This window comes from Peromyscus maniculatus, chromosome 19 (assembly GCF_049852395.1).
Source record: "Peromyscus maniculatus bairdii isolate BWxNUB_F1_BW_parent chromosome 19, HU_Pman_BW_mat_3.1, whole genome shotgun sequence".
NCBI lineage: Eukaryota > Metazoa > Chordata > Mammalia > Rodentia > Cricetidae > Peromyscus > Peromyscus maniculatus.
The window spans coordinates 560,106-586,758 of record NC_134870.1 but is presented as its reverse complement, the minus strand read 5'-3'; the positions used below and the strand labels follow the sequence as shown (position 1 = coordinate 586,758).

Below are 26,653 nucleotides of genomic sequence, written 5' to 3'. Positions count from 1 at the left end.
AGAGCCTGTCCCCCACGAAAGAATGGGGGTCTGCTGGGTCTTGTCTACCACTGAGCAGGATCTGAACAGATCTAACAGGCTCTATTCCATTGGGCTGATACCGTGCATTATTCCCAGCTCTCAAGTTCTGCAGTCCACCTATTTTTCTATGTTGTTCTTAAGGGTATCATTGCCAAATACCTTGATAAATCCAGACATGTCATTTTCATTCTCCAAGTTTAACTAATCTAGGAGCTCTGTCAGTGTAAGGGAGTAAGATTAGGTCACTTGTCTCCTTTTTAGTGAACTCATTGTGACAATAACTTTCCCAAAGCTCACAAATTATCTTCCTCTATTCCCTTCTTAAACTTTTCTCAGGCTTGAAAAGCAAACCCCACTAAATACAGTGTGCAAAGCCCACCTTTTATTCCCCTTTTGAAAGCATGCACGCGTGCGCGCGCACGTACACACACACACACACACACACACACACACACACACACACACTCCCCAAAACAAAGCAATCAATCAGGATCAACCTACAAAGCTGCTTCTGAATTCCCAACCCATAAAACCTATTATATAATACACATTTGTTTTAAATGGCCATATTTTAGAATAATTTGTTTTACTGCAATAGATAACTGACACAAGTCCAAATACAGAATTTACACTTACCTTGTAGAATTGTAAAATTCTTGATGAGCTGACCATGCTTGGAGTCAACCAGCTTCATCTCTTCCATAATCACTGATAAGTTGGCCACTTCAGTGTCTAACCTTGCCCTCATCAAGTCTTGCTGCATCCTGAGAGAAACAGAATCCAAACGGATATTGACCAGTGTGTTATTCAAAGAGGTTAGGTCATCAGTGTGTCTGGTTAAGGTATCTGTGCAAGTGGTCCTGACTTCATTCAGGTTGCTGGTCAGCGTCCGCAGGTGATGGGCTGTGTAGCTGATGTTGCTAATGATGTTCACAATATCTGTCTCAAAGACCTGGAAGCGTTCCTCTAGTTGACTGAACTTGATGGCTGTCCTGTTCTCTGCATCCTTGTGTAAGTCCTGAAGGTCTTTCAGGCTCTGCTCATTGGCCTGTGAGATAGTGGTGATGTTGTCCATCTGACCCGTGAATGAGCTTAGCTGGCTATTCATATCTTCCAGGGTGTCATTGTTGGCTTTGGCCAGGGCAGAGTTGTTGGCAGCCAATGTCTGCAAGCTCTGCACTTTCTCCTTTAGCCAATCGGTGTCCTTCTTGGCTTGAAGGAAAACTTGCTGCAGATTTTGGAAGTCATTCTTAATTCGCTGGATGGCCTGGCTTGTGTCATCCACAGACCGCTGCAGATTCGTTATAAGGTTCCTCTGCTGTACCTGGGTCAGGTTCAGGTTGTTGAGGTTCATGATAACCACGTTCTGAGAATACATTTGGTTCTGTAGATTGCCCTGGAGCACACTGGTATCTTGTTGCAGATTTGTGACATAGCCATTATATGCCTGGAGGGTTTTGTTGACAGTGGTGATGAGGAAAGAATTATTCTGCAGAGTTTCTTTCAGTTGACTCTGCCTGTCCACCAATGAATCTCCACTTGCCTGTAACTTCTCCAGTGTATCTTTGTTCTTGCTGGTTTTTTCTGTGATCTCCTGAAGTTGTTGACGGAGATCCAGAATATCTGATCTGAAGGTAGAAAGTTCTGAGTTGGTGCTTATAGCTTTCTTCCCAGTTTGGTCCCCTGAAATAAGAGATGTTTGTTACTTAGCCTGGTGGTATAAGGATGTTCAAGCGAGGCCAGAGACTCAGATATGGGCCAAAGAGATGGCTCAGTGGGTAAAGGTATTTACTGCCACACCTGACAACTACAGTTCAACCCCTGAGTCTGCATAGTGGAGGAAGAGAACAGATTCCTACAAGTAATTTGTCCTTTGACTACTACATGCACGCTGTGGCATGTGTATGCTTCCCCACCAAATAAAAAAACAAATAAATGCAATTTTTAAGAAAGATCCCATATACTTAACTGGTAGTACTATATTTTAGATGTAAAATTTCTGGTACCACAGGCTAGGCTGTATTACTAAGAATTGGTATCTACTTAAAATGGGTGCTGCAGAACCATAAAAGGTATTCAGCATAGGACTTACAAACTTGTGTGGACACTTTTTTTCAAAGACAGAGTGGGATTTACCAGATATGAGGATAGCAGGCAGGGTGTAATTATAAGAATATAATCTTAAAAATTTACTGAAATTCTTTTTTTTTCATTGTCAATAAAAATGATGAACTTTACTGGGATTAAAACTGTACCAAGTTCATACTAAAGATTTTGAAATGCAAAATTCTTTCACTCAGTGGGTATTTAATAATTTGAATGCTAGAAATTACTGACAATTTTCAAAATCAGAATCATATTCATAAAGCTTTATACATCATTTGAACCAAAATTCATTTTTTAATAAGTGAAAACAAACATCAAGAGACCAAACAGGCTAGAATCTTTTATATTAAACATTAACTCTGATGGGCATAATTTAATGTTAGCTTTCTGGAGGCAGAGGCAGAGGCAGAAGAATCTCTGAGTTTGAGGCTTGCCTGATCTACACAGGGAATTAACACCCAACAATATAGTTTAAAATAATTCAAATTAGTATTTACTGAGCAGTTGACCAAAGAGCCTTTGGTAGGGGCTACTTAATGGTTCTTTTCAGTCAAGATTGGGGTGCAGATTTTATATGATGCATAAAATTTTCAAGATGGGAGTCCTTACCTTTAAAAATGGAAATATTAGAATTAAATGGCAAGGAAAGACACAGCACGCAGCAACAAAAACTGTAAATGCATTACCATTCTGAAAAACTGTCACCACTCATACAGAGGACCCCCTCCCCTCAATGGCTCTCTCTTGCTGCAGCTTACCTAATTTTTTCAGGTCACTTTCCACTGCAGTGAGCTTGTCGTTGTAAGTCTGGCGGGATGTCTCCATGCCACCTGTAACATTGTCCATTTTCTCTACAACTAAGATTTGGAAATAGAACACATTAGTTGACTTATCTGCTTATGTTTGTTTTTTTCAGTTCTAAGACAAGATAATTTCATTATAGAAGAAAGCAGATTTGAAATAAGAAGCTGAGATCAAATATGGAGGAGACTGTGTGGTAGTTTGAATAAATGGCCCCCATAAGCTCATAGGGAGTGGCACTATTAGGAGGGATGGCTTTGTTGGAGTGGGTGTGGTCTTGTTGGGGAAGTGTGTCACTGGGGGTTGGCTTTGAGTTCTGTGTTCAAGCCACAACCAGTGTTTCAGTTCACTTCCTGTTGTTTACAGATCAAGATGTATTCATTCTCAGCTCCTTCACCATGTTTGCCTGCATGCTGCCATGTCTGCCATGAACATAATGGACTAAACCTCTGAAACTATAAGCTACCCAATGTCTTCCTTTATAGAGTTGCCATGGTCATGGAGTCTTTACAGCAATAGAAACCCTAACTAAGACAGGCTGTTCTTTAGAAAAATAACTAGCCCCAAACCCAGTGATATAACTTATTGGTGGAAAGATCACATATCTGTAACTGTTCTTTGGAAGCTTAAGGAAGTGTTTGGACTAATTTCTAAATTTTTGATGTGCACTGTCATACACTGAATCCCCCATTGTAACACTTCTGTTAGTTTCTACATATGGAGACATGCAACACTATAATTATTCAAAAAAAATTCTATGACTTCTAAGTCTCCCCAATGTTCCTTGCTTGTGGGAACTCCACTGACAAAGAACTGGCTTAGCTGGGTGTGGTGTCACATTTGAGCTCTTCTTCCACCTACAGTATTCTCCCATTTTTTTGTTTTTGTTTTTTTAACCGAGTCTCTTTTTTAAACTTAGTCTTGCTAGCTCTTTGGGAAACTGCTGCTGAGCAGCACCTTGTGGACTTCTCTGGTCTATTCCTTACTTCAGGACTCATACACTCTTTACTATGATTGTTGACAGGTCCTTGTTATTACAGAATTATGTCTGATAAACCCACTATAAGTTGAAGATATCCAAAACACTTTAGTTGAATTACCCAACATGGCAGAGCCTCATATTCATGAGTGGCAGAGCTGTGGCTCCAGCCACTGCCCAGCACAACACACATCACTAGCATGGTTTCTACTGAGTGTGTATTGCCTCACACGATTATAACACTGACAAACTATGTTAAGTTGAGGACCATCTGCAGCTATATCTCCAGCTCTTAGCTCAGCATGTAGTACTTAATAGTTACTGTGCCATTTATTTAAATAAGCAAGAATCTGCTAAGGTCTAGGAAATTTAGCTGAGTTAGATTATAGAGGCCAACATACAAATCAACTAACCAGGGAGGCCTCAGCATTGGCTTAGTATGATGTTTTGTTGAATTATCATTTCTAAAATTGCCACACAAGAGCTGGAGAGATGGCTCAGCGTGGGACTGAGTACTCCTGCAGAGGACCAGAATTCAGATCCCAGCACCCATGTTAAGTGACACACAACTGCCTGGAACTCCAGCTCCAGGGGATCTGACACCCTCTTCTGGTCTCCATGGGAACTGCACAAATGTGCACATATCCACCCACCTCCACATATATACACATAATTTAAACAAAAACAAAAACTACTATGTGGACACAGAGGTCCAGTTCTAATTTGGGACCTTGGGGTTGTGTGATAGGCATACGTGCTTCTGAATCCTGGGAACTTTTGTAGAACAAAATACATTTTATCAAAGCTAAATTTAAAAAAAATGTTTACAAGCTTAGACTCAGTTTTGACTCTCAGATGAAAACATATGCCTCATTCTGTCCTCAAACCACACACAGGATCTCAAGTCCTGCCTCTTTCCTGGAAGCCAAAGAAATCTGAAATATGCTGACAGCCAGTTGTTTTCCACCCTCCTTAATTTTTCTTCCATTTTAGTTTATAAAAATATAGAACTGTTGGGGACAGATAATTCAAGTATACTTAGAATAAAGGGAATAATACTTTCACTTAAAAGAAGAATAATAACAAAGCAACTGTTAGTTTTGCTTTCCGTGAGGAAAGGAAATGATGTGTCCTGCCCACAAGTGTTAATGAACCATCCCCATGTGTGTGTGTCTGTGTTTAAAAATAGCACCCTGGCCTAAGGCTGTAAACTGTAGGGCTGCAACGCTGGCAGCATGTGTGTATAAAAACCCCAGGCTGACAGGAATCCAGAACTAACACTGCACTAGCACACAACATCTCCTCTGCTTTCCCCCTAATTTACAGCACAAATTTTCAACCAGAAGCATAATGGCTGAGCTTCTTGTCTCATCCTAGAAATTCCAAGTCTACACAGATCATTCTACAATGAAAACAAAGACACATCACAGAGGGCTACTAGCACCCCAGCTTCCATGGGACCCCTCAACTGGGAACTGACTCTGTGTGGAATTTTAATTTTAATCAGTGGGGTTTCAGTTAACATGCCTGAAGACCCACCACTCTGCAAGCACTCAGCACGTTCCCCAGGAGCAGTTGGGTGGGAATACCTCTGCACTTTGGTACATCTCTTTGCCCGGACACCAACCTTCTTGCCTGTCTTGTTTCCACTCATTTCCTAAGGTCTACCACAGGATACTAAGCTTTGTCTCTCACTTGAGTCTGGAACACATCAAATGAATCTTTGAATGACAATAACATTAGCCTCTTTGTGCTATATATACTGTACCATCACTGTAGTTAGTTCCTATTATTCTTATTTTACATTTGAGGAAATTGAGTTTTAGAGATATTCAAGAACATCCCAGAATCACAGCTAAATGAGACTAAATGAGAATTCAGGCTAGGAGATGGAGCTCTAAAATCCATATGTCTTCTTCAACTCCACACAGATTTTTCTTTAATATTTTTCTTATTCAGCCTGATTTCCTCTAATTAAGGAAAACCCCTAAAGAGGGAAGCAATCATGGCTTCATTCTATTTTCTTTAAAGTTATTGTTAACAGATGTTTATTATGCATCTGTCATGGTGCTAAATATTAAAGATAAAGAGTCAGGTCACAGCCCCTTTTGGAGGGCCAGGAATAAGAAAAGAGCACAGAGCTCCCACCTGTGGCTAGAAAATGCCTAGGAATTCTAGTGTCAGCACTTACACAGCCTTGGAACTCATCAAAGACATTTCTACCACTACCACTACCTCAGGATTCATTACTGAGAAACACAAAGTCCGGAGGGCAGCACCCCGAGTTCTAAGGGGCACTGCAGTGTGGTTTGAAGTGTTTGTCCATTCCCCATTGTCCTCTCTATGCCGGTGAAGTTTAATAGCCATGTGTCAGAAAAACCAAGGTCAAGAACTCTGAGGGAATGGAGACTTGCTGATTCAGATTTGTGCCTTTCTTCATTCTAAGTATCTTAAGAATAGCCTGCTGGGCAGGGCAATGGGATAGTATTATCATGCTAAGGAAATGTTCTGGAAGGAACATGACTAACTGAAAAGTTTAAGAGATGATTTAATCCTAGCACTCGGGAGGCAGAGGCACTCAGATCTCTGTGAGTTTGAGGCCAGCCTGGTCTGAGACAGCCAGAGCTGTTACACAGAGAAACCTTGTCTTGAAAAACCAAAGAGAGAGGGGTGTGGGGAGGATGCCTTTCATGGAGGCTCATGAATAATAATAAAGAGTCTAGGGTAGAGGATGTATCAAGTTGCAACTGTTCAAAAACATGTTTCCGCAACATGACCAACGTGTTTCATAGTCCTGGCCACTGTATAGACTAAGTGACTACAGACTGAGTGACTAAGCAATCTTTCAGCTTGCTCAGCAAATTCTCTAGATGAAACTTCAATAGATTCTAACACGTAGCTATGGAAGTAACATAAAAGGAGAACTGAAGAACAATTTTGAGGAAAACAGTGCAGACACAGCCTTTGCCAGTCCTGATAAGGGAGTTTCGTTTCCTTTCATGTCTTAAGAGAGACATGCCTGACTACTCTTACTGTATATTTCTTCTTTTATTTAATGGAGATGTGCTTTTCTAGCCATCAAAGGGGTGTCTGTGAAGGGAGGTCTGGGGCTTATCTTTCTGCCTCCTACAACACTGGGGTCACCAGAATCTTATCAGTGAGAGAGAGGAGCCACATTACGTGAAGAGAAAGTAGATCTGGAAAATGTCAACTTTGAGTTCATTAAGGCTGGCTTTGGTGATATTGTATTATCTTCTTTTGTGAGCAGAAGCCAGAGGAATGGAAGCACTAAAGGAGGGGAAAGAGTGGCAAGATGTCATCTTTCTCTCCCGACCTCTCCTCCCTTCACCCACAGAACAGGCCAAGCTGGTCTCCAGAATGTTAGGTTTTTGGGTGGTGCTTTGAAGAACAACAACCCTACACAGAGGTTGGCTCAGAGATTTCTTTGTCTTCATAGGAATCAGCCCCACTCTGCCATCTATCCATCCATCGCTGCAGCTACCCACCACTCATGGAGCCAGCTTCCCTGGCTACCTAATAAATAAGCCCTGAGTTCATAAATAAAAGACAGTTTTAGTAGAATTCTGTACTTTGGGTGTTAAACCAAATAAGCCAGACACACTAGCCATGATGGTATGGTTTAAAAGAACCTAAAGTGAAGAAAGCTCACTGTGGGAACAAATAGGAGGCTCCATTCAGGGACTTCAGGTGAGACATGTATTGGAGACGTAAGAGCTACCATTTAGGTACAACACAGTACAGGGACCACAGGCCAGTGATCCAGCACACAGATATGCTAGAGCTATTTCAGTTTGATGGGAAGGCGGAGCGAGGAGAAGATAGCTGGATTCTTGAGCTTTCTGTATAATTCCGAAGCCACAAATATTAGCCTTTCTAGCAGAGGTAAAATTCACCAAATGAGCCAGGCGGTGGTGGCACACGCCTTTAATCTTAGCACTGGGGAGGCAGAGCTAGGTGGATCTCTGTGAGTCCGAGGCCATCTTGGTCTACTGAGCGAGATCCAGGACAGGCTCCAAAACTACACAGAGAAACCCTGTCTTGAAAAAAACCAAAATTTCACAAAATGTATCCACTAGCCCCCTCTATTCTCTCTTCAGGCAGTAAATTACTCCATGCTATTACTCCATACTGAGTCCTGACATTCTTTTGTTTTTGGTCATCTTTCAGCCCAATAGGAAAAATCATAGTCCAGGAAAGAAGGGGGCACTTTGAATAAAACACACCATTAGGTTCTGACCTTGTTCCTCTGCCCAGCCCTCATTATGATTCAATAGCCTTTCTTAACCACAGTCTGTTTGCTCCTTCATGAGTAAATTTAGGGCTCTACAGTTGAAATAAATTCATCATAAAATGACTAGGCAAATTTCTAAAGTCTCATCACCCCAACTCATCAATCAATGCACTCTGTATGATACATTTTATTTTCTATAGAGATGAACAAATACAGTAAGCAACCAAGAAAGAATGAATAGAGAGATACTATAGCTTGGTTCCAGACCAACATCTTGCTCATCCCAGAGTGGCACAATGGTTATTGCTTTACAAAATCACATAATCTCCAGGAGGTGATGATTCACATCTGGGTTGTAGCACTGAGGATAGGGCTAACACAATGCTTAGTGGCAGACACTTACTGGGCTTTCATAATTGTATTAAAAAATAGGTATGATCATGATGAACTTGGACTGTTTCCTACATCTATTCTCATTCAGATGCACTGTACTCATCCCGGCCCCCTCAGAAGCCACTAGGAGGGGGTCGGAGGATTCACAGTGGGAAGGAAGTTACTCTCACACTTTCACTTTCCTAAACTGGCACCACAACCACAAATTACGGACTAGGACAGTTAAGATTCAGTAATTTTGCTTGGTTAATCTGTCAGTTCTGAGGTCCAACAGCAGCTGAGGTAACTGTTGAGATAATGGTTGGAAGATGTGACCCTCATCTGCCTCTGTTCAACAACCAGATACCATGTCTGTCTCATGTGATTGTGACAGGGCATGCTTCTATGTCTGCTTTCTATACAAGGGTTTATAAAGTTTGTGTTTCTTATTCATGACACCTTCTATCCATGGTCTCTGAAAGGGGATTGGCGGCAGTGGTGCGTGCGTGCGTGCGTGCGTGCGTGCGTGCGTGACCAAGTTTAGCAAGTCTGGAGGATTCAGAGGAAAATCTCCTCTACCTTAATCAGACATGGTATGCCTAACATTTTATTAAGCAGAGGAGGTGGTGCTGCCACCTGTAAGTTTAATTTCTATAGGGGAAGGTTTTTGTTTTTGCTCTGTTTTGCTTTGTTTACTGAAATAAATGTGCTTTATAGAAAAAAACAATCTCATCAGTTGGTCAATCCCTGGTGGGTGAGTCATGGCTCTGCAGAGCCTGTGTGCTTCTTGTTCTCCTCTGTCAGCAGAGTTTTCCTGGGTGATGACTGCAGGCTTCCACAGAGCCTCTTAGAGACAGATAAGATGAAAAAGAATCCAAGGAAGAGGGAATGGCTGGGGAAAATCTGGAAAAAGCAACAAAGAGGGGAAAAAAATCTTCCCAACCCATAAAGGGCTACCATGATTATGAAGTGAATCAAAACTGTTCCGTCCACAGCTAAGCTCTCAGGACACAAAGATGGAGTTCATGAAGTTAGTGAATTTTATACTAGAGTATCGTAAGTATAATTCAATTGTCCTTCCCAGGCTCCAGCTCCTTGGATTCAACCAACCTCCCATTTGGAAATTCTTGGGGAAAAATGTATTTGTATAGAAACCATCTACACAGCATTTATCTTGTATTAGGCATTGTAAGTCATTTAGAATGACATAAAATACATGGGAAGGTGTATACCTACTCTATATGCAAGCCCTGCACTAAGGGATGATAGTATCCAAAGATTTTGAGATCCTTGGAGGGACCAAAGAGCCTAAAATTAATTCTCTATGCATACTAGGATCAACTGTACTTCATACTTCCAAAGGCAATTTTTCTGCATTTAAATTTCAACCCCCTTTGCTATTTGCAAAGAAAATAGAAAGAGTGCTTACCTTTATATCCCAAAATGGCTACTGTGATGGTTAGCAAGGCACACAAAATGTATAATAATATGATTGAAAACTTCAGTGCCCAGTTATTTTTACATTTGGTACACTGTGTTCCTTCTTGAATACCTGTAAAAGAAGTCAGAAATTAATACTAGTAAACAAAAACATCATTTCAAACTGAATCTTCACTAAAGCACATCTTAGTTTTCTTGATGCTGTGAGTCTATACCTTGACAAAAAGAAAGCTAAAGAAGAAAAGGTATACTTTGACTTGCAGCTCAGGGCTACAGTCCATCATGATAATGGAGTCACAGAGGTAGTTGGTCTCACTGCATCCAGTCAGGAAGCAGAAAACAATGAATGACCATATCCAGCTAATTTTCTCCTCTTAACACACTCCAGGATTCCTGCCCAGGGAATCGCCATCAGGTCTTCTCATTTCAATGAACTCAATATAATCTCTCACAGGCATACCTGGAGGTTAGATGACCTCTCACTAGATATTCCTGGAAACTTGTCTCCAAGATGACTCTAGGTTCTGTCAAGTTGACAGCACTAACCAGGACAATGAGTTTGGATTTAAATAACTTAAGTAAGAGGAGTTTTATCACATGCCTTCCTATGCCATGAAAACATTTCAAAATTAAACTCTCCACTGCAGCAATACAAGCCCATCCAATATTATATTATGTTGTCATAGTTATACCCAATACTATTTTAAAATAATATACAACTTCAAATCATATTCCACTATGACAATCAACCATTTTTCCTTTTTATTTACTCTTCTCTCATACAACAGATCCTGACTGTAGCCCCTCCTCCATCCAATCTTCCTAGCTTTCTCTCCCCATCTCCTCTCTCCCCTGGATCCACTGCTCCTCCATTTCCCTTCAGAAAAGAGCAGATCTCCTACTGATATCAACTGAACATGGCCTAACAAGTTAAATAAGACTAGGCACAAACCCTCACATCAAGGCTGGATGAGGTAACCCAGTAGCAGAAAAGAAGTCCCAAGAGTAGGCAAAAGAGTCAAAGACATCCCCTATTCACACTGTTAGGAGTCCACAAACACTCCAAGCTAAACAACCACAGTATGTATGCAAAGGACCCGGTGCAGACCCATACAGGCTCTGTGATTGCTGCTTCAGTCTCTGTGAGGCCCTAGGAGCCCTACTTAGTTGATTCTCTGTGTTGTGTTCTCCTGGCGTCCTTGACCTCTCTGGCTCCTACAATCCTTCCTCATCCTCTTCTGCAGGGTGCCGCAAGTTCCACCTTTTATTTGGGTGTGGGTCTCTGCATCTGCTCCCATCAGCTGCAGGGAGAAGCCTCTCTGATGATGGATAACCAACCATTTTTAAAATTACTTTTGATTTACTTATTTGTATGTGTATGGGCACACATGTGCCACTTCATGTGTGTGGAGGTCAGTAGTCAACAACCTGTAGAAGTTGGTTTTCTCCTCCTGCCATGTGGGTTCTGAGGACTGCACTCAGGTTATCAGTAAGTGCCTTTACCTGCTGAGCCATTTGGCTGGCCTTATAGCTATGATTTTAATAAGCATCTCTATTATTCAAAAAGACTTAAAACACCCACATCTTCTTGTTTCCGACATTATTTCAAATGACAGCTAGTCCTCAAACTTATGCCTCGATGCTTGGTGGTGTGCTGGGACTCATTTCTACTTGTGAGAGTCAAATGTGAAATTGTTCTCTTCATTTTTCAAAGGTTAAATTTGAATTTTGGCTGTTAAATGATATTAACATAACATAAAATCATCCCTAAAGGAATATTTACACCTTAGAAATGAGCATTCTACAAATTAGTTCCTTTACCACCTGCTACAAAAACTCCTGGTTTACTAATCTGCTCTTGATTGTAATGTACTAGAATCTAATGGTTCTATCATCAAATGTTCAATATAAAAATATTATATGTATCACAGATATACAACAACAGATAGTAAGCCTTATTTAAGTCACCACAGTATCCTGAAAAACCACTACAGAACAAATGGGAAATTTTTTGTGAAAATAAAGTTTTCATAAATAATTTTAATGAAGAGGTAAATTTTATTGCTTACAGTTCAACTCTTTGAGAAACACTCTAGTTTAAGTGGAAAAACCAGCATCCATGCTGCAAGAGACTCCAGAAACTAACCCATGAAGAGGGAACTTGCCATCTGACTGATTAGAAATGCAGAAGACAAGGCTGTGGGTGTTTTAATGTAAAATTCACATTGCACAGTCCTCCTCAGCTGGCCCCACTTCCCTGTGTGTTGTACTAATAGTGCCCCCACCCCCCGAGTGACAGCAAGCACATAAAGACTGATCTAGAACTGCACTCTTAACTTTTGATGGGTCAGTCAAGAAGACTAAGCCATAGCTGAAACTTCTTTCCTTTGGTTTGTTTTTTGCACAGTGCCCCTCTCCAGTGAAAAGAGTTCTTCAGCTGTGTTTAACACAAAATGAGGATGAACACAGCATGTTAACAATGGTTGAAGCTTAGGCCTCAGGGTTCAGTCAGTTCCTTCAGTGTTCTGTGTCATAGTCACCAGGGAGGGGGAACATGCTCTACCTTTCCACAGCTTACAGCAGGCTTCTCATACTTTGGCAGGGAGTGGGGCACCATAATCACTTAAAGAGCTCATGACTTGGGAATCTGAGAAAGGCTTGAGAGTGTCAATGTCTACCATCTCAGGAGATCAATTTTTCAAACTTGTTTTCAAAACGCAGATTTCAATCCAGTGAGTTTGAGGTAGGAGCCACATTCATCAAGGTCTAGGTGATACTTCACCTAAGGCCCACAATTTGAGGGACAGGAGTTTCATTCAGCAGCTGATCGTGACTGTAAGCTATCAATCTGTTGATGGCTTTTAGATGAAACTGTAGCAGCAAACTCAGTAATCCAGAAGTTCACCATATAGCCAGGCTGGCTAGCTAGTAAGCTCTTAGGCTCTGACTGTCTCATCCCCCAACATGCTGGGTTTCAGGTGCATACCACCACACTTAGTTTTTCACATGGGTTCTAGAGATTCAGACTTCGGTCCTCATACCTGTAGAACAGCTGCTTTCATCCACTGAGCCATCTCCCCAGTCTTTCTTTGCCTTACTCATTCAATAGCCACTTAAGTGTCTCATGTTCATTGCTACCCTAGCGACTACGTCTGCAAAACACATCCCCGACTCCACCCAACCTAAGTACTACTATCCAAACTGCTCCAGTGTTTAAACTCAAAAACTCCATGATGTATCTCTTTTACTAATTTTTCAATTTGCAAGTCCCTGCTGATCTTCCTATAGGGTATTTTCATCACCATCTTTATCACCTAGCTTCCTGATCATGGCTTCTAACACAGAACCGAGTTCTGTGAGTAGCATCTGGAATCCTCCATAGAACAAGCTTCACGGGGGCACAGTGGTGACAGCTTACAGCCATTTTACACACACCACAGCCAGGATTCTCACTTGAGTCAGCCTCCTCAGGCCACCATCTCCGCTCTGCTTATCCTTTCCATTTCCACTGCGACTGTCTTAGTGTGAAATCTTTACCCTCAATGGAAGCTTTGTCTTCCATTCCCACTGGAATCCAGCCTCACCCTCTACTAAAATACTGCTGTCCTCATGACATTTGCCAAGAAGGAAAAGATAAAAACAACTTCTAATGTCCTACCCTTAACTAAAAGATGAACAAACAAATGAATACAAACATATACAAATTCTAGCTCAAAGTCTCTATAATCTGGTGGTTTAAGTAAAATCAGGTTATTGAGATGGCTCAGTAGGTAAAGGCCCCTGCAGACAGACCTGACTTTGACCCCTCAGGGGCCATGTGGTAGGAGAGACCCAACTGTGACTCCTACAGCTGTCCTCTGACCTCCACCTATGCACATGCACTTGTGCACACACATGTGCACACGTGCACACTCACACACAAATAAATCAAAATTATTTAAAATAAAATAAAGCCTCTTGTATTCAGAAAATGTGAAAGTGCTATTAAAATCAGGAGAGAAAGAGTTATAAGTAGACCTTCAAACACATCACATTCCATGTTGAGAAAGAACACATTGGTTTGGTGGCAACTGTAACATAGGGGACTGACACAGATGAATCAGTCTCTGGTAGAAAGACTAGATGCTCCTGAGACTGCTAGGGTGTCATTCCTTTGGGCTTGGGGCTTGTGGTGTGCAATGCTCTTCACACTTATCTCTGATGATTTCTTTCCCTCTAAAGAAGACCCTTGGGAGATTTGGTTGCAGAGAGTATGATGAACAATGGACTCTGGGAGCTTGAAGGTAGTTCATAGGTCATCTGGTCAAGTGTTACTGTGTTATTGATAGGAAGATGAAGGCCAGTGAGGTGAAGCAAGATCAAAAGACCCATGTCGTGACTCTACACAGGCGTCTGTTCCTCCTGTCCTCTCTGTAGCTAGCACTGGGTTGTCACTGGGGGTCTTTGCATGTGGGGATGCACAAAGATCCACTGCCAGACAGCTACCACAGGACAACATTCCAAAGAGCAGGGGCACTTCCTGGCAGTGTGCATTTCTCACTGCTGAGTATCAGCATTAATCAATATCAGATGGCACTGCCTGGCCTCCCTTTCCACGTGACACACTTTCTTTGGCTTGTTTTTTCTCCCTCAGGAGACTTATTTTTGATAAGAATTCTGTTTTATCTTTCCTTCTCTGCCTTCCCTTTGGATGACATCTGGCTAAACACATAGATGCCTACTACAAAGAGGCCCTGCTGGCTCCTGGAGCTGGGGGTCCCCTTCCTCCTTGAACCTAGATAGTCACAAAAAAACCAAACATTTGAGAGAGCTATCCCCCTGTTACCAGCCTTTGTAGTGTTTGTTTTCTTAGCATTACTTTCCATAGAACTCGGGACTTTGTTCCCACGGGGGCTGGGGGAGGTGGGGGGGAGAACAACCAATTTACAGAATACTGTGCATTAGAGATTTCAGTTCAGGAAGTGGAGCAACATTGCCCCTTACCACCAAGTGATCTAGCTTCATCAAAAGCCTGGCCCAAACAGCACATTTGAAATGCAGCTGCCCACAGGAAAAAAGGGCCTTCAGGGTCCACGCTTTCCCATTGGCTAGCCTCTTGAACTATCTCCCACACTAGTCCATTCTTGGCTCATGGTTTGAATGCATTTTGCAGCGTTCAAGTTTTTATTATTCAAAAACCTTTGGGGCCCTATGAAGCCAGAATCAGTCTGGTGAACTTGAATAGCCAACTGAAGTTAAGAATAGGCTGACAATTTGGTCTCCAGTGTCCACATTCAAAAGTTCTCTCTGTTGCCCTGTTTCTAATAACATGTTTCATGTAAGAATGGGATGGGATGGGGCCACCGAGCAGGGGGTGGTTAGCTGGTTGCAGGAATAACTGACATGCCCCAAGAATGCCAGTACAAAGGGCTAGAGGAATGCATCAGTAAAGAGAATTCCTTTCAGCTGTGGTTCTCCATAAAGAGCCCTCCCAAGTGTTGTGGTCCAGGCTCCAATCCAGTCTGTTTTTCCAATCTTTTTTAGAAGGGAAGAAAAAAAAAAAAACATTCCTTTCACTATTGTCTGCCATGTGTATCACCAAAGATGGGTTTGTTCATTAAGAGGGATACATACTGATTGAGTCTTTCCTTCAGTAGGTGGAGGTTGGCACCATGGGTATAGTGGAACACGCTGGGTGATCTTAATCACATCACATGTCTATTGCTGGATAGTGTTATCATTAAGACCATGTGGCCAAAAAGGAGCATCCTAAAGCTGGTAGACTGCAAAATCTCAAAGACCACAGTTTTGATCCAAGATTTGAAGTGACCTTTTCATGTGGTTTTTCCATAATTACCTGGTGACATATGCTCCCATAAGTCTAGGAGAATAACTTGGTTCTAATAGCAAAACTGATGAGTCAAATATAACTTATACATAATTATAATTGTCTTCTACAGCAACAAAACAGAGTTAGCATTCTGGTTAGCTGCCCAAATGTTATAAAATCACAAGAGGTTACATACCTAAACCCTTTCATCCCATAAACAATTAACTTGTCCTCGTTACACAGGCCACTTAGTATGTGGCACAATATGGATTTTGTTAGTATAATCTCTTTTTATTACAAAGTGATTTACTATCCTAAATATAAATCCCAGTGCTGGACATCTTAGCATGCCAAGTTTCCTAAGTGACATGAGGAATCACAAAAATGGGACAAGAAGTAGCAGTGAAGTCACTTTCTGTACAAACAAACCCTCAGCAATTCTATTCATGAAAGTGTATCCAGATCAGAATAAAGATTAGAAGGTAATTTTATGATAAACCTTTTCACTTTCATTGTGAATTTACTGTAATAGCCTATGCATTTACCAATAATAGTATAGTTTCTTTCTATTTTTTCATATATATAAAAAAGAAGGGCAGTGGTTCTGGTTTGGCTTAATTTTTTTTAAGAGTAAGTATTATTTAAGATTTATAATTTATACCTTGCCTTTTTGTAAAGAAGTCCTATAGGCAGAAGCCAGATGTAATGGTCCCACTTAGAATATAGAGTGTCTTCCAGAATGTACAGAGGGTCTCAAAACAACACCATTCTTTTCTCTTTATGTTTTTTATATAAGAATCCTTTATCAGATGAGCTGTCCACAAATGTTTTCAATTCTGAGCAGAAGACTCTCTGTTGGCTGCAGAGGTCAAACATCATCTCTCTGCCACACACTCCTCCTGGCTGGCCCCTCCCTCTGGGCTACATTCCTCGTAGTTTCATCCTACGGCACACAGTGAATGGACGATGGATTCCAGCAGTCCTGACAGCTTCATTATCTGGCACTGCTATGCAGTGTCCTTCTGTGATTAAGCCCTGAGTCTTTGCATGAAAAGAACTCATGGTGATTCGGCTCCAGTTTGGGCCTTGAGAGTCGGCCACACAATTAAGACAGACATACACCATGCACGTACTTGGAAAGAGGCTGCAAGATATTTTCTTGCTTGGTGCAGAGTTCATGACTGGTGCAAACACAAACAGGAACTGCTAAGAATGATTGCTATTTCTGGGGACCTGATGTGGGCCAAACTCTCCCTCCTTGCTGCTTACAACTCCTCTAATAACCCCACAGAGCAGGAGGTCCACCCTTACTTTACATACTTTAGGAAATTGGATCGGCAAACAAGTTGAGTTTCCTAAACCATGTCACAGAGCTGGGACATGGACACAACTCTCTCACACAATCTTCAAGCTTATTTATGTCTAGAAAAAAAAAAGAAAAAAAAAGGCAGGAAGAAGGATGCCTAAGGAGCTAAATTGCAGGGAGCTGGCAGGTTAAACGTGCATGACAAGCATCCTGTCAGAATAAAGCAGCATAGAACATTTTATGTGTTGAGAGAGAAGCTTTCTCAGATGTGAGCAATAAAATTTAGTCTCCATTAACTATAACAGGACCCAGGCTTCTGCAGGCTGTAATTCTTTCTATGTCAACATACCTGAGCAGCAAGCAAGATGATTCCATCCTAAATCAATGCTCATTGTCCCACGAGAGGTCAGGATCAGCTATGAAGGTCTATGGTCAAGAAGGCTTGTTGACTTCTCATACAGAACAAGGCCCCCTCCAAGGGAGGTAGTGTTCTGGGAACAGGGTGGACTGGGGTGAGAAGGTAACTGTAATTTCAAGGCAAACTATGAGGCATCTAGGGGCCTCCCGAAATTTAGCCTAGAAACCAGATCAAGTCAGTTGCCTCTAGCATGTTTTCTTTTAAAGATATACTACACTGAAATAGGAATTTCAAAGACCAGCCTCCAGAGTCCTTTATCTACAGTCCTGAACACATGCTAATGGTTCAAGCTCACAAGAACAAAGCATGTACAGTTAGTAAAAAGGTAAAGAGAGGGCTTACCAATGGTGATTAAAAGACAAATTGCCTCTAGTCTCTTAATCTCCTGAAAAAAGAAAAACCAAAAATCTATCTGGAATACATTGTCAAATGATTGGGGGGGGGGTTATAAAAGTCACCATGATCCTTGTTTAGAAATCCCAATAACTTCTAAAGTTAATGTATCTATTTCTCTAGTGTAAGAAGATTCCATGATTATTGGGGCTGGCTTTAGGGTCCAAGTTTCCTGACTCCCCACAGAGCTCTTCAGACTCTAAAGGCCACCATGTCATTATGCTTATTTCTCACTAAGGTCATTATGATGAGATGAGAATATAAGAAGTTCTATTTGAAAAAATAAGAACAGGGCACATGCTATGTACCAGGCACCAGGGATAAGAGTGGAAGAGCCTGGGTTCCCTAAGCCTATGTCCTCCCTCAACAGTGGGCTGTTCATTTAATCTCTGAGCTTTGATATTTACCATTCTCTTCTTAAAGTACCTTTCCATCTGCCAAATAATTTCCTTCTGACTAGCCAACCCCTCCTCAATGAATCCCTTCCTAACTCACTTTGCATTCAGCGCAGCTGTGCCCGCACCCTCACCATAGGCTGCACTGTGTACATCCACACTCGTGTGCCTCTCAAGTGATTTAAATGCCATCTTCAGGACACCTCCTTTGACAGGAATGGGGATTTAATTACTGAACTGAGTAAGACTCGAGTGGAGACAGGGACGCAGGGAAAGAAAGATGGTTCCCTGTCAATCTCCTTCACATTGACTGGAAACAGCTCTCAGGTACAGGGGATTTCATAATCTTCTATCCCATCTTTGTGCCTGCCCTTCCAGGTGAGGAGTGACAGGGTGACTTCACTGTAATGCCAGGGTGTCGGCATCCTAGGGGAGGTGTATGAAAGGCAACATTCAGACATCCCATGTGCACCAGCTTCCCACCCAGCTCGGCTGCTTCACCAGAAGCTGGCTCTGTGGTGGAAGAGGGAGTAGTGGTGGGTTGGGGAAGGAATGTGAAATAGGCCTTGAGACCTTTTCCAGACAGTGTCAATGGCAACATCCCCCTGCGACTTAGTTTTCTACATTCAGCATTCGGCATTAACAAAGCTCAACGTGACCAAGCAGAGAGGGCAACATGAAAGACCATGGTCCCCCACTTGTTTCTAGTGTTGGTACTTTAAAAAGTGTCACTTTGGGCAGTTGAAGGACTAACAAAATGATGACAGGGCACAAAACCGAGCAGGATCAACTTTAGTTAATGACAGGTTGTCTGCTGTTGGTGGAAGAAACAGTGTTGGGCGGGAAGACCATGGGTAGGTAGGTGCAGGTAATCATTTCAAAGCTTCCTGAACCTGCTTCCTCACAGGTACTCTTGCTTTCCTTTCTGTCGTGTGTGTGTGTGTGTGTGTGTGTGTGTGTGTGTGTGTGTGTGTGTTTGTGTGTGTGTGTTATAAGTGTGAAAGTGTATGCACATGGAGGTCACAGGAAGACACTGAGCATCTTCCTCAATCCATCTCCCCCTTACTCCTTTAAGACAGGGTCTTCTCACTGATCCTCGAGCTCAGCTTCAGCTGGCCAGTGAGCTGCGGAATCCACCTGTCTTCACCCTCCAGGGCTGGGTTATGGTGCAGGCAGCCATGCCTGTCTTTGCTCGAACAGCAAACACTCTTCCCCACTGAGCCATTTTTCCAGCCTTACACTTGTTTCTTTGTAGACCAAGAAAATTGGTATTTGATGAAAGGGGAGGGGGCTTCAATGTGAATGAAAATAACAAGGAGCCTGACAGACGTTTCCCATTCTTCTATGAATATGTTTTTCTTTCTTTCTTCAAGAGAAAGGACACTTAGAATTCAGAGAAAAGGAGCCAAGACAATGACAGACTCTACAGCTGGTGTCCATTCTATCCTGTACTGGACATTTCTTGGTCCAGAACCTTAATGGGAAACAAGTTAGCCAACTTAAAATACCTAAGTGAGGCAAGGTTGGCTAATAAACAATGGGGAAAGTCCAGCTCTGATTCCCAGATGATGACTGTCCGGTTCAGTTACATACTTGTTATTAAAGCTGAACAAAGGGCAGAAAGAGGGAAGAAGCTTTCCACAGACAGACAACTATGATTTCCAAGACAAAAGAATGAAACTTGAAATTAAACAAAAAGTCACTCAACAGAAACACAAGATGGCACATAGCCAATTATAACTGAATGTCAAGTAACTGGGAACATCTTGACTTACTAAATTTTCCACACCAAAGAGTTCCTTCCTAACACAGCTAAAATTCAGAAATGTGCTGAAAAATTAAATAAATAAAAACACGCTTTTGTATACACACAAGTGACTTACTTCAGAGAGAAATACAATTTAAATGTACAATTTCCCATAGATTTCTTAGGGGTGTGGCAAGAACTACATGATACCAGCTGGTGAGAACCTACCGTTTATGTCTTCACAGCTCCATGGTCTCGAACTTTACATACATACCTTGAAGCTGACCTCACTGAGCCTGTTTCTACCTTGGAAATGGACATACAACTCACATCAGAGCTTTTGCTTTCTGGAGAGCTGGTCGTTACACATTTGCCAGCATACCCCTCAGACTGGTGTAACTGACCTGTAGTAAAGAGTCCCTCCAATGGCACTGGGTGGCAGCACATTTGGTAAAGTGCTTGATGAGGACCTGAGCTTGATCCTCAGAACCAACATAAATAAGTGTGATAGTGTCTGCTTGTGATCTCAGTGCTGAGGAGGCAGATCCCTGGAGCGTGTGGACCATCTAACCTAGCCTAACGACGCCTGAGGCTGATTCTGGCCCCCACATGCACGTATATGTGTACATACACACACACACACACACACACACACACACACACACACACACACACACACACTCCCTCTAAAGAAGTACTTTTTCTGAGGGGTCATTGGCAATAGGATCCCAGGGCTGGGCTTGGCTTGGCAGATCATGGACAGGCCTTCTAACATGTGGTGTGGCCTAGAGTACTTGGTCTGGGGAAGCCCAGCCACCCAACCCTAATTGGAAAAGTGTCTCAAGCTTAAGTCCTAGTGATGTCAGGCCAGTGGTATACTTTTTACAAATACAAAGACAGCACATTTTAACCTCCTGCCCCAACATTCTGTGCCCAGCCCGGAAGAGGAACTGAAACAGAAGGGCTCAGTAATTCCAATTTCCAACGTTTCTATTCCTAGGCGAGGGCTAAAGTTAAGCCTGGACTTTACAGCTCTTGCTCCCATGCAATGTTCCTTCCGTTTGGAAGGCAGTTGTGTTGGAGTGACAAAGCTGGTCAAGACAACCAGCATGTAGAAATGCAACCCATTGGTTGTCCTGTAGCTGTCTCACCTCCAACACAGACACAGGAGGGGGAGGACGGCACCCAATAAACAACTAGTGAAAGCCATATATTACAGTTGGAGGGAAAACCCCACTCACCACTGTTACTAAGACAGTGCTTATAAAATTCAAGTGCTAATTTACTATGGTCCACTGGACCTTCTGTGCGATCATACATTCACTACATTTTAGTTGCAGGGCTAATACATACAGTTGAACTTTGTGGCTGTGAGCTTGGGGGAAGACCTCCTTCCACTCTTGCTTACTTCCTAGGAGCACAGCACAGCTGGGCACAAATCATTTAGGAGAAATGTTTATCCAGGCGCTGCTGGGAAAGCCAGGCTCTGGGGGCCCTTTGTTTAGGGAGGGCTCCTTCTGCTATATGGGTCCAGAAGAAGATGAAAGAGGCTATAGAGTAGAGACTAAAATGTTTCTTTGGGAAGAGAGCAGTGTTGTGATTATCTAGACAGAATAGGAGTAAAGGAGAGCTGTGACAACAAGAAAGAGAAACAGGATCACAGAAACTTTGGAATATTTCCACTAGCTGCTAACAATCTATCATTCATTAATTCATACATCTATTCACTTTTTGGTGTTACACATGTGTATAGGTACACATGTGTGGTTATGGACATGCAGAGGTCAATGTTGTGTGTCTTCCTGTCGTTCTTCAGTTTTAATACTTTAAATATTTGATTTATGTATATATGTATGCGCCTGCTTGTCTGTGTACCACATATAGCAGTGCCCACAGAGGCTAAAAGAGGGTGTTGGATAACCTGGAGACAGTTACAGGTGTGAATCACTGGGAACTCAACTCTAGGCCTTTGGAAGATCAGCAAGTGCTCTTAACTGCCTGTTTATTATTATTTGTTTGGTTTTCCAAGACAGGGTTTCTCTGGGTAGCCCTGGCTGTCCAAGAACTCACTCTGTAGGCCAAGCTAGCCTTGAATTCACAGAGATCCATTTGCATCTGCCTCCTGAGTGCTGGGATTAAAGGCATGCACTACCACCAACCACCCTGTTTCATTTTCTGAGACAGACTTCTCACTTGGCACTTATCAACTTGGTTGTACTGCTTGGCTAGCAAGCCCCAGGATCTTCCTGTCTCCCTCACCATGGCACCTTCATTGCAGACACATGCCATTGAAGTGCAGCTTTTACATGGGTTCTGGAGATTGGACTTCAGGTCCTCATTTTGTGTAACAAGTACTTTATCCACTGAGCATTCTCCCTAGTCTCTATCAGTAACTTTTATCCTAAGAAGCCAAGGATCTATATTTTGCTCACTGGCACCTAGAAATGATGCCTGCAATTTTTGAGCCAGTTTTAGAGAGTAAAGAGGAAAGGAAAAAAATGCGCCCACAGTCATGTAAAAATCCTTGGGCACGCACACTGTCAATCAAGGCAGTCAGGTAGAGAAATGAATACTGACCTAGTATCCCATGGAGATTCCTGATACTAAGGTGTTCTCTCTCTCTCTCTCTCTCTCTCTCTCTCTCTCTCTCTCTCTCTCTCTCTCTCTCTCTCTCTGTGTGTGTGTGTGTTTGTGCGTGCCTTGTGTGTGTTGGGCAAGTGCTCTACCACTGATCTGAAGTCCCAGCTCAACACCAAGATTTTATATCTATTATACCTGGTTGGTCAACAGGGTAGATTTCCTCTCTCACTGTCCTCTCAGCCAGCTACTACCTGTTAGAAGCCTTACACAGTGCCCTTCTGTTTGTGTTTCTATTCAGAGGAGCTGAGTTTGGACACAACAGTATTCATTTATGGAAAAGGCATGTCCCAAGTCACCTACAGTTGCCTTCACTTGCCTTCAAAAACAAACACCCAGAAAAAACAATGAATGAAGAAACCAAACAGATGCCATCAACCAATTCATTTACTCATTTACTTATTGGCAGTACAGGGGATCACCCCCACTCCCGGGCTTCAGATATGCTAGATAAAAATTCAACCAATAAGCCACACTCCCAGTCCTGATGTCCCTAATTACTGTTGTAGTATACTGTATTGTACAATAACTTTAATTGCATTTGTTTCTATTAAGTCACTCACCACCATCTGGAATTCACTTAGCCAAAGCTAGGAATAGATCATCTAAACCTTCTAAATTGGTGAAGTGGAGGTAACATGTTGGAGGGTGTTCCTGAAAGGCTATTTACTAACACTGGATAAGACAACCCATCCAAAACACAGCATTTGCTGATTCAAGAACATACCTAGAATTTTTTGGCTTGGGGACACTTAGTGTTGTGATGCTGCAGTACCATGCTGCTCCACAAACTGGAGAGGAACTGCCACAGTAGCTCTCCTGGGAGGAGAGCACTCACAGTTTCCCTCACTTTAAGTTTCCATTTTGATGAAAAATGAGAATTTTTTGTGCAGTTGAATAAATACAAATTCTTATGCCATACTTGTCATCTGAGCACATGCTACTTACCAAATACAAGCTGTGTTTAATGTTCTTGATGTTCATACTCTTCACCTCCACTCGATAACAGAGTCTCAATGTCAGGGACATGATGTGGCATCCCGACCCTTGCTTCTGCCTCTGATGTGAAGAGCAGACATCTGCAGACTAGTGTAGGTACTAGGGACCTGACTGGACAGGGACAGAGTAGTTCCTGGCTACACTAATGACGAGTTTCTGCCAGTTCTTTAAGGGAACCTGATATAGAGGCCCACTGTGCATCCGTTATAGTTTACTGTATATAATTATGCACTGCAACTGTGTGTGGTTTGCATTCCAGGACGTGGGACCAGTCATTCTCAGAAAATCCTTCTGTTGATGTCTGTAACTCCAGATGAGCAGCCCCTTGGAGGCTTATCTGAACCTCAGTAGAATGGGTTATTGTGATCCTACCACAAGATGCCAACATGTGCCAACACACAGGTTGATCACTGCTTATCTGAAAGGCTTGAAATCAGAAGTATTTCAATTTTCCTTTTCAGATTTTAGACTATCTGAATATATTTAGTGAGATATATTAGGGATATGTCCCGTCTAAATACAAAATTCATTTATATACTTTCCTACACTATTTTTTAGCACATCTGTGTTTGGGCTCAATACATGAGGTTAGATGTGGAATGTCCTACTTGTGGCATCATGTCAGTGCTCAAAGTTTCTGAATTGGGAGTATTTAGGATCTCAGGTTTTTAGAAGAGAGGTGTTTGGCATAAATTTTTGTACGTGGTGTTGCTATGAGGTTTTTGGATGTCCCTGTTAAATTTTTCTCTGGTCCTCCTTAGAACTTGGAATGCCTCTTGCAGGTGGGCCATGGGGTCCGGGAGGGTTGGGGATTCTAAATACTTAAGGCCTAGGTTATTGTCTGAAACCACTTGGCTCATATGTGTTCCTGTGAACCACAGGAATTGGGGGGAGGTGTTTCAAAGGCAATGAAGAGTGTAACATAGAGGGTGGATTCTTGGTGACTTACAGCCACTGATCAAAGAGGCTACACAGACCCTGCGTGGCAGTACACACATTGGCATCTGCAAACATACACTGTATAACTTTTGGAGATCATTACTGCTCAATGTTAGGCAACTGAATGATCTCTTTAAACTCCAGTTGCAAACTCGCAACTTCCCCTAGCTTTAAACGGAGGCTAACTTGTTAGCATATCTGACATTACAAGTACAGCCTGTGACTGACTGTCACTAAAGTAATCTAAAACACTAATCACATGGTAGCTAGGACCTCATCTTAGAAAAATACCCACACATATACATTTAGATTCAATTACAGAACATTCATAGGTGCCAGAAGCCACCCAAGACTCAAGGGTGAGAACTGACTTCTCATGGAAGTTGGGGAAATATCCACATTTTTTCTCATCAATATTTACAGGTCTCAGATTTGATGGTTGCACTGACACTCTTGACATCTCACAGTCAGGGGTAATTCCATTTATAAGCATCTCCTCCTCACTCCTTTCTTTCTCACAATTGCCTGGCCTAAGTAATACATATCTGTGAGTCCCTGGTCCTAGTACCTAGATCAAAACAGCAGTACCTTAGGCATGGCAGGTGTACACCATATTACCTACAATGCCAGTTAAGGAGCACTACAGAAACTATCCAGCCCAGAGCTGCAGTCAAGGGTAGAACTAGTCAAAGAAAGGGAAGAGTCTAGATATAGAGAAGAAATTGGGGAAAGTCCATCTGTTGTCAAAATCAGAAAGTATAATTTGCTAGTGAAGGTCCAGATGGTCCCTTAAGAGATGTCCTACTTAAATCATCTCAAAGAGTTGGCAACCATTCTTGTGGGAACCAACAGCAGGAATAGCAGCTGTATTGACCAAATGAGTAAGTAGTCTCTCTTCTCACATCTGGCATTCTTTGGATTGTGTCCCTCTTACCAGGACCTTCTCATCTCAGAGAGAAAAGGCTGAGGTCTAGAAGGCTCTGAACTGTCTGCCACAATCCTGATCTCATCTGCTCAGCCCTTCCATTCCAGCCATATCAGCTTCCTTGCTGTACCTTGAACACACCAGGCCAGTGACCATGGGACCCTTGCATCTATATGCTCTTTTAGTTCCTATACACCTCCTAGGTAGGAACTATATACAGTTCCGCCCCAGCTTTTTTTTTTTTTTTTTTCAGGTTTTCTTCCGATGACAACTTCTCAGACAGGCATTCCCTGGTAACTCTTTTGAAGGCAGCAGCCCTATTGACTGTTTTCCATCTTCCGCTCCCATGTTAGTTTTCTCCATAGCTCTCACCTCTATTTAACATACTGGCTACTTGATCTATTAGTCTCCCTGACAGCAGAAGGTCTGTACAGTCAGGGATTCTTGGTGTATGCTCACTCATGTACAACTAGAGAGAACTTAGTGTGTGGTTAGAAAGTTTCCATCTCACAGGGCTGTTGAGAAGATTAAAAGAGTGTATATCTATATCTATATCTATATATCTATATCTATATATCTATATCTATATATCTATATCTATATCTATATCTATATCTATATATATATATCTCCCCCAATCAAAAACAAAGCACAAGATATCCCTAAGCACCGTGAATGTTTCTTCTTCATTTACTTACTTATATATTTATTTGTATGTGTGTATGCTGGGGGTAGGGTTGCCCATGGAAGCAAAAAGAGGGCTTCAGATTTCCTGGGACTGAGGACACAGGTGGTTGTGATCAGCCTAGCATGGGTGCTGGTACTCAGTGGGGTCCTCTGGAAGAGCATCAGGCTCTCTCAACTACTGATCCATCTTTCCAGCTTGTAATGTTTCTTCTTATTTTGATTTTGTTTTAAACTTTGTGTTAAGCCCAATGGGTAGTTATTACTCCATCCATCTGATAGATTAGGAGACTGAGGCCCAGAGTAAGTTGTATGAGAGTCCACATTCAAGGTGCCAGGATCCCAACCCAAATCTGATTCCATGATCTGTGTTCTTATTCTCCCGACTCTTCGCTGCAAGCCCTGGAACAGAATAGGGGCAGGTCCAGCC

At 42.2% G+C, this 26,653-nt stretch overlaps 1 protein-coding gene across 1 annotated transcript in view; it reads right to left on the bottom strand.

The window, feature by feature from the left end:
• Colec12 (collectin subfamily member 12) overlaps positions 1-26,653 on the bottom strand; it is a 174,555-nt gene that overhangs the window by 15,394 nt on the left and 132,508 nt on the right. The window contains exons 3-5 of the mRNA XM_006994205.4: positions 9,961-10,083; positions 2,886-2,984; positions 658-1,704 (exon numbers count right to left, since the gene is read on the bottom strand). Coding sequence (XP_006994267.1) covers positions 658-1,704; positions 2,886-2,984; positions 9,961-10,083 — 1,269 coding nt within the window. The remainder of the gene's footprint in view (positions 1-657; positions 1,705-2,885; positions 2,985-9,960; positions 10,084-26,653) is intronic.